The 9,296-nt window shown below is 34.6% G+C and overlaps 1 protein-coding gene across 1 annotated transcript; it reads right to left on the reverse strand.

The window, feature by feature from the left end:
* Nucleotides 1-1,425: 1,425 nt before the first annotated feature.
* LOC102599318 (rRNA-processing protein UTP23 homolog) lies at nt 1,426-6,565 on the reverse strand. Its single transcript, XM_015310422.1, has 6 exons — nt 6,383-6,565; nt 4,235-4,422; nt 4,048-4,122; nt 3,818-3,938; nt 2,273-2,575; nt 1,426-1,592 (listed from the first exon to the last, which is right to left on the reverse strand). The coding sequence occupies exons 1-6, from the start codon at nt 6,563-6,565 to the stop codon at nt 1,437-1,439; spliced, it is 1,026 nt and encodes a 341-aa protein (XP_015165908.1). The 3' UTR covers nt 1,426-1,436.
* Between the last annotated feature and the right edge of the window lie 2,731 nt (nt 6,566-9,296).

Below are 9,296 nucleotides of genomic sequence, written 5' to 3' on the forward strand. Positions count from 1 at the left end.
TAAATATACCCATATGGGATTATATATATTTTTTAAAAATAATAATTAAAATATGAAATTAAAATTAATTTTTTCACTTCCGTTAGAGGAAAAGGGTATATGTGAGCCATTTGTATAGCAAGAGGGGCATATATGAGCTACTTTCATAATGAGGGATATATCAGCTCTAAATAATAAAGTTGAGGGGTATATCAAACCCTTTTCCCAAAAAAGTATTGTCTATGTGAAAAGAGAAAGAAAAGAGAAAATCATATATATTTCAAATGAAGGTATGTACAAAATATATCTATCCATTTTAATAGTGAAAATTTGAATAATGAATGAGAGATGTACAAGATTGGATTTCAATTTTCACCATTGAGAAACGTTACTATGAGTCACGCTTTAGCTATAAAACGTGCTTCAGAGTAACGAATTATAAAACGTTACTGACAATAACGTTTTATGTCTGTTTACTGTCAGATTTTTGTTTTTTTTATTCAATTTTTTTTGAATAAAATATAACCTAAAACTTTACTTTGAACTACGTTTATACTAGTTTTGTAAAATTTCAAAAAAGTATTATTTTGGTAAATTGATTTTTATAATAGCTTACTTTGGTAAAAAAAATCGTGTTTTTGCTTTAGAAGTATACAAAGGTAAAACAGTAATGTAATTCCAACTAAATATCATGTTTCAACTTTCATCACTGTTATTATAAGGGCAAAAAGTCATACAAAATCCAAAATTGATCACAATTGCAATACACCCTTTATTCTCCTGATAATATTTGTTGCCTCTCAAGTAGACACTTCCTTTGATAAACATAGTGTTTCCCTGGAAAATTGTACTATGCTTGATAGTTATCCATTGATCAAAATTCCTCCTGCAAAAGTGACAATTCTTAGATCTCACTGAGTGGTAACAACACACGGTTATATACTCTCATTTGCCTAAGCTTCGGTGGGCAGAGTTGTCTGGTACATGTGCTGGTGGGAACAAACTCGTAAATATCATATGTAGACCAACACAAGAAATGGATTTAGTTGAAGAAACAACACTCCCAAGTAATTAATCAACCGTAGTCAATTTTTGGAAGTCATAAGATAAAAAGCAGTAGATGGCAACGAACACTAGTGATTTTCTAACTGTTGCCTCAGCTTTGGTGGGCAGAGTTGCCGAATAAATATACCAGTGTAGACCAACACAAGCAATGTGTTTAGTTGAGAATAAAGAAACTCTTGATGCATTTAAAATCAACCATTGTCAATTCTTGGAAGTTAAGTTCTAAGAGAAAAACAGTAGATCATGTAAACTCTAAAGCAATTAGCAATTTCTACATTGTATTTTGGCGCTTTCGCGAAATAACTCATATGTCTTCAGTTATATGGTGCTCTAGAGAAAATTATCTCATTACGATGCAGCATCAGCATCAGCATTTCAGTCGGGAAAAAGATTTACTGGTGGATGCCTTCAACAACATCTTTGTGTGACGTCTTCCTTCTCTTCCTTTTCCTCTTCCTTTTCACAGTTCCCTCATCTGTATTTACCTTCTTCTCATTTGTATCCGCAGACTTCTTTTTCTTCTTGAGTACTGAGAGTGGATTTGGACCCTGTAGAAGGGAAGGCATAAACCATAGAGTCATTCAGGAACGAGTTCAGCTAAACATGTATTATGGCAATAACATCCATGAAACATATATTATATAAGTAAATATGGTCCGACTTGATCAATTTAGAGGAACAACAGGCCAAACAATTCACTTACAACATAATATATTCATCTCCGTCACTCAATCTTTTTCAACTCAAAGTTAATAGAGGGATATGCACACAGCAACTAGATGAAGAAAAAGCCTTTGGTTCAGAGCTTAAGAATCACAATTTGCACACAAGCTAAAATAAAAAGATATTTATCAATCTAGATGAAGAAAAATCATTCTTTATGAATCAAGAAACTTTCGGAGTCCTAACAATCATTCATGAAATGACACACACAGAAGTTCCAGAAAACCTCTTTTTATTAAAATCATTATGGTTTCTCAAAAGTTCATGTCACAAACCAGCAAAAGCAGGGATGAGTTTTGTATCCCATGTCTTTCTACATTTACCTGTCACTAACTTAATGTATTCTGCTTTAATAAAATGTTTGTTTACCTATTTTAACGTGTAATGTTTCACATGAAAGTGGAGAATTTGTTCCTAAACAACAGTATTTTAATAGAAAGAGAGAAGCAACAAGTTAAATTTGTAGTTGTGTAAGGGAAAATAAGAATATATTATGAACCCTAACCTTAGCTTTCTTTCTCTTGAAGCGAACTTTATCCTTGACATCACTTCCATTCCTCTTAACATTTGTATTGATAATCTGAGCCTGTGAAACATCAATTATCTTTTCCTCTGATGCAACGGAAGAATCCCCTTGTTTGTCATCGGACAATCTCCTCTTTTTCATTTGTCTAAGCATATTGTACTCCAGGTCAGTCATATGAAGACGTTCTTCTTCAGAAGATTTGGCAAACTGACGTTGAAATGATGAAGGTTGTTCGAGAAATAATGCATTCCTCACAGCAAAAATTACGGGTACACCAGGTATCTACCCGGTTCACGAAAAGGTCAGAAAAAACAGGAGAAAAGGCAGTTGGCATATACATAATAAATTATTCTCCTAAATGTTGGAGGCCTTTCAGGTCCATTTTAAAGTAACACCTGTTTTGTTTGACGAAATATCCTTATTTTGATAAGTGCTTTTCGAAAAAGTAAGCAGTTTGTGCTTTAGTTAATCAAATTGAAAAGAACTTATTAGAACAGCAATTTATGCTTGGCTGTGGTTTCAGAAGTGCTTTTGGGAAAAATTAAAGCTACTGTTTTCAGCTTCTACTGCTACTTAAAAGCACTTAATTTTTTTCCCTAGAAGTATGGTAAAACACCTCAACCCACTAAAATACGCACCTAGGAAAAAAATCAGCAATTTTGACTCCCGAGAAGCTTGTCCAAACAAGCTATAAGAGTTAGAGATACAAAATAGATTCTGGTCAATCCCTCGCGAGTACATAAAATACCATTCAAATTGCCAAACAGTGTGGAACTGTTAATCTTACCCCCAGAAGGAGACAGAAATATTTTACAGTTTTATCATCTTAGTCCCACATGCTAAGGTCAACTAGTGAACCATAATATGGGATTTTTCCAGTTCACATGTTTTAGTAAGTGATATGACTGATATTACAATATATATATATATATATATATATATATATATATAGGACACAGAGGCGTATTCAGGATTTCCGTAAGATGGGTGCACAATTACAAAAAAATGTATCTTAAATATAAATTTGATCGGTTTGACTTTTAGGTTTTTAATATGAACCATTAAATTTTAAAAATTATAGGTCCAAAACATATAATGCTACTAGTTTTAAATTTTCATATACACATTTGATTTAATTATATAAAAAATTTACAGTGTTAATTTTTTTTAGGAATTTTTAATGTAACACACTTGAAATTTTTGAAAGATTAAAGGAAAAAAACAAAAGAATAATTAGTTGAAACGCCAAAAGTGTAACCAATAACCACTTAGAGAGGTGTTAGTAAAAAACAAGACAGATATGAGATTTAAATTTCTATTCTCACTTAGAGGGGTGCACCCAATCATCTTCGTATAATTATATGATACTTTGAACGTGGGTTCACACATCTATTTTTAAATATTTTATAAAAAAATATAACACTACTATATATTATCTAGAGAGGGGAGCATGGGTTCACGTGAACCCACGACACCCCCTCTAGATACGCCCCTGATAGGACATTATAAATCGAGTCCAAATACCTTTTGAAGACTTCTTCGCAAATCAGCATCTTGAGTAGCAACAAAAAAGTGTTCAGAATTGTTCTCCCCAATAACTTCAGTTATGCAATCTTCAGCACTTTTCCGCCTCTCATGGCCGCATCTGCAATAGAGTAAGATGTGGCATAACTCAAAAGAATATCCTGAGAACTGAAGCAACAAGCATCCTGCTCTTGAGAGAGCCAGCAAGAAGAAGAGAATAAATCGCTAACCGTGCAGTACAAAGGTTTTTAGCTGCATTCAGTGCTTCGGATTTACCAAGGCTCTTCAACTCCGCAAGAACGCATCTGCAAGCAAAGAGGAGACAGGAAGTGACCAAACAGTTTAAAATCAAAACATATTTAGCTTGTGTGCAAACAAAGTTAGATCAAAGAGACAAATGGAGCTGTTGAAATAAACCTGGTTACAAAAAGTTTAACTGTGGCGCCAAGAATATTTTCCAATGCAGTATCAGGTGTTATGTGATTACCAACAACATAATTCACAAATGTTCCATCACAGAAGATTTTAAACGGCTCTCTAAACCCAAAACAAGCTTTGTAAAACGTTACAGCTCTCCTATGCCGCTTCTGTTTTTTCACTCTCATCTGTCAGCAGGCAAGATAAAAGAAAAGATAAGCAATACATATCATGAAGCTAAGGGCAAGTTCAATTCATTAAAATTTTAAGAAATCATAATGTGATAATTATCAAAGTTGCAAGCAAAACCTATGTTAATCGCTGGAGAATTAAAATTTCAGAATTATCAATTCATTAATTATATACCCTCTAATCATCTAATTCATTCTTATCCAATTAATGATGGTTGTCAGAATTGTCGGCACTCCTATCACAATTCATGTTCATCTAATTTTCATCACTATAATACACTAGAATTTATTTTTTATGGGCATAGAGTTAAGCCTCTTACCTTGACGCGAATTAGCTTGGTTCCACGACGCTCTGCACAGGTAGTTTCTCCCTCCCTTTATTTTCTTTTCTTTTTCTAAAATAACTAGGGTTTAATATTAAGTAGACTCTAAGAATCCTAATTGAAATTGAACACACTTTGTAGAGTCCCAATTCAAATTGAATGTAAAGTCCACAAAATTTTAATGTCTACGGGTGTTCATGGTTTGGATAAAAACCGATCCAAATAAAAAAAATCAAACCAAACCGATTAAATGAACCGATTTAATTTGGGTTTTGGTTTGGTTTGGTTTTAGATTGTTAAGAACCGATAGTCATTGGTTTGGTTATGGTTTTGTTCGAAAAAAATCGAAGAAATAACCGAACCGAACCAACAAGTTATATAGATAAATTTTATTATAATACATACATAATATATTATATTCATAAACAATTTTAAAGATTTTATATATGTTTCATCAAAATTTATTTATAATTTACTTATGAAAGAAAAAATGTCGAAGGTGAGAACATTTTTTCTTATTGGTTTCATGTATATGAGTGTCTATGGAAATTCATTGTGGGACTGAAAATGTCATTGTCTCTTCCTTCTATGCCTAAATAGTGAGTTTTGAAGTTTTATTCAGTAAATTTAATGATCCAAAGTTCTGTAATGCCAATCATTTTAACTATTTTTTCTTCGAATGGATTGTTGTCACTTTTTTCACGTTTTGAATGAATTGTTTCTTTTATTTTTATGTATGGTTAGTAACCGAAAAACCAAACCAAACCAAACCAAAACCAAAAACAACCAAACCGATAAATGTATATTATATTATATTTGGTTTGGTTTCGTTTTGATAATTTTAAAACCGATTAAGTTGGTTTGGTTTTGATTTTGACCAATAACCAACTCAAACCAACCCGTGAACACCCCTATCTACAACTAGTTGCTTAGTTGACTTTCAATTGATATATTTGTTGGGAAAACGCGGACTAACATAAAAATATATATGGTCAAAATAATGGAAATAAAATGAGAAAAATAATGATACCAAGAATTTTACGTGGTAACCCTTCTAAATAAGGAAAAAATCACAGGCCAAGAGAAGCAACTGATATCACTATAGTAAGGAATTTTACACCGTGTAGTCACAAATACAATACTCAAAGTGACTACTACACACTCAAAAGGAATAACACTCTTTTGGTTTCACCTTACTAAAATATCGCTCACATTCTATTTTTTTTACAGACTATTTTTCTTATATAGTCTATGGAATACCTCACTTTGCTCTCAAAATGGTTTTTTCTCTCTAACTTGGTGTGTTCTACAAATGAGCAAGAATGCTCTATTTATAGAAGGAGAAAACCATGCTTATGTCACTAATGACATAGCAAATGTAGCAAAGTCCAAAGGGTTGCAAATCTTACTAATTTGCCAACTGCCAAATCTTTTATTTTCAGCTCTTATCACTATTCCTTTTTAACAATTACTTGTAGCAATTGAGTAGCAAAAGTTGACCAAAAAATATGGGATGGACTCCACAAATCTCCCCCTCCAGTCCCATTTACCAAAAGGACGTATCTTCAATTTCTTTAGAGAGAGCTCATACCCACAAGTTCTTTGCATAATTCGAACTTGTCTTTCGGTATCACCTTAGTCAACATATCCGCAGGATTTTCACTTATGTGAATCTTTTTAACATGAAGTGATTCACTCTCCACTTGCTCACGAATCCAATGATATATGACGTCGATGTGTTTTGTCCTTGCATGGTACATGATGTTCTTGCTCAAGTCTATTGCACTCTGGTTGTCACAATAGACAATATACTCCATCTGATGCAAACCAAGCTCTTGAAGAAATCGCTTTAGTCATATCATCTCATTGCCAGCTTCAGTAGCCGCAATATACTCAGCTTCAGTTGTAGATAGTGCAACACACTTCTGCAACTTCAACTGCCATGATATAGCTCTCCCTGAAAAAGTAAACAAATATCCAGTAGTGGATTTCCTGTTATCAAGGTCACCTGCCATATCAGCATCTGTATAGCCCTTCAAGATTGGATCTGATGCTCCGAAATACAAGCATTCATCTGAGCTTCCTCTAAGATACCTGAGTATCCACTTCACAGCTTCCCAATGTTCTTTATCCTGGATTGTCGAGAAATATGCTGACAACACCAACTGAGTGAGCAATATCAGGTCTAGTGCATACCATTGCATACATTAGACTTTTGAGGACGGAGGAATATGGAACTTTGGCCATGCTCTCTTTTTCCTCCCTAACTGTAGGACACATCTTCTTGCTCAACTTCATATGACCAGCAAGAGGTGTACTAACAGGCTTAGCATTCTTCATAATGAAGCGCTCTAGTACACGTACAATGTACTTCTTCTGGGACAAATAAATTTTCCTTTCATCTCTGAGACGAGTAATTCTCATGCCCAAAATTTATTTGGCATGACCTAAGTCTTTCATAGCAAAAGACTTACGCAACTCTTTCTTCAACTAGTCAATCTTGGAAGTATTATTTCCCATAATCAACATATCATCCACATACAACAAGAGATTATTGTCAGAAAATTTGTCTACAAATACACAATGATTTGATGAAGTCTTCTTATAGCCTTGCTCCCCCATAACAAATTCAAACTTCTTGTACCACTGTCTAGGAGCTTGTTTTAGACCATAAAGACTATTTCTGAGTTTGCACACTTATTTACCTTCTACTTTGAAACCCTCAGGTTGTTCCATATAAATCTCTTATTCTAGGTCATCGTGAAGGAAAGTCGTCTTCACATCCATCTGCCCAATCTTTAAATTAAGACTAGCAGCCAAACCTAGAACTGTACGAATCGAGGACATTTTCACAACAGGAGAAAATATTTCGTCAAAGTCAATACCCTTCATTTGACCAAATCCCTTAACAACCAATTTAGCTTTGTACCTGGGCTTCAAGTTGTGTTCTTCAACTTTAACTTTTAACGCCCACTTGTTCTTCAAAGCTCTCATGCCCTCGAAAAATTTTACCAACTCATAAGTGTGGTTCTCATGCAGAGACTTAATCTCATCTTGCATGGCTTCAATCCATTAATCCTTGTGCTCATCTTCCATGGCCTCCTCATAACATTCAGGTTCTCCTTCGTCAGTGAGTAACACATACTTATTGGGTGAATAACGAGAGAAAGGAACCCGTTGTCTTGTGGACCTCCTAAGCGGAATATTTAATTTGTCCACAACTTCATGAGCATGAGGATTATCAATAACAACATCAACATGTTAATTCGTTACATGATTATGGGTGTCACCATGATCATCAATCCCAACAACATCATGCATACTTGTGTGAGGAACTTCATCTAGATGAACTGTGCCATCAAAACTTGAAGATTCTAGCTTCTCCGCTTTGTCAATATCTTCAATTGTTTGAATCTTCATGAAAATAATATCACCGCTTCTCACGAGTTTCTTCTCAATTGGATCATATAGCCTATAACCAAATTCATCAAGGCCATATCCAATGAAGATGCATTGCCTTGTCTTGGCATCTACCTTTGACCTCTCATCTTTCGGCACATGTACAAAATCTTTGCAATCATATACTCTCAAATGGTCATAGGAAACATCATTTCCATACCAAACACTATTTGGTGCATCACTTTGCAAAGCAACAACAGAAGATAGATTAATAACATGTGTAGCGGTCAATAAAGCCTCACCCCAAAATGAGTTCGGCAACTTTGCTTCAGAAAGCAAGCATCTAACTCTTTCCATCAAGTACATGTTCATTCTCTCAGCCAAACCATTAAGCTGAGGAGTCTTAGGAAGAGTCTTCTGGTGTCTAATACCTTGACGCTTGCAGTATTCGTCAAATGGTCCACAATATTCACCACCATTATCAGTACGAATACATTTCAGTTTCTTTCCAGTTTCTCTTTCAGCTGAAGCTTGAAACTGCTTGAAGACACCTAACACTTAGTCTTTAGTCTCCAGGACATAGACTCAATTTTTTCTCGAGCAGTAGTCAATAAAAGTGACAAAGTAGAGTGCACCACCCAATGTCATTGTCTTCATTGGACCACATAAATCAGAGTGCACCAACTCAAGCAACTTTGTCTTTCTCGAAGGAGGGTAGGACTTAAAGGAAACTCTATTTTGTTTACCAGCCAAGTAGTGCTCACACTTTTCTAATTTAGCACTTTTGAAATTTGACAATAATTTTTTCTTGGCTAGAACATTAAATCCTTTTCTCGCTAATGTGGCTAAGCCTCTTGTGTCATAACGTTGACGAGTTATCGCTCTCAACCGCATTCACCATATCAATATAAGCAGAGGTCGTAGTCCAGTATAGACCACGACGTTTTTTACCACAAGCCACAACTAAGGAATCCTTAATGAGTTTTCATTTTCCATCACCGTTGGTACTAACATATCCTTCATCATCTAAAACACCAACAGAAATCAGGTGCATGTTTCATATTGTTCAAAACTAGTTTAGTTCCAACACTAATTTCCAAACAAACTGTACCAATACCAACCACCGTAGAAACAGTCTCATTACCCATA

This window comes from Solanum tuberosum, unplaced genomic scaffold (genome assembly GCF_000226075.1).
Source record: "Solanum tuberosum cultivar DM 1-3 516 R44 unplaced genomic scaffold, SolTub_3.0 scf00008, whole genome shotgun sequence".
Lineage (NCBI taxonomy): Eukaryota > Viridiplantae > Streptophyta > Magnoliopsida > Solanales > Solanaceae > Solanum > Solanum tuberosum.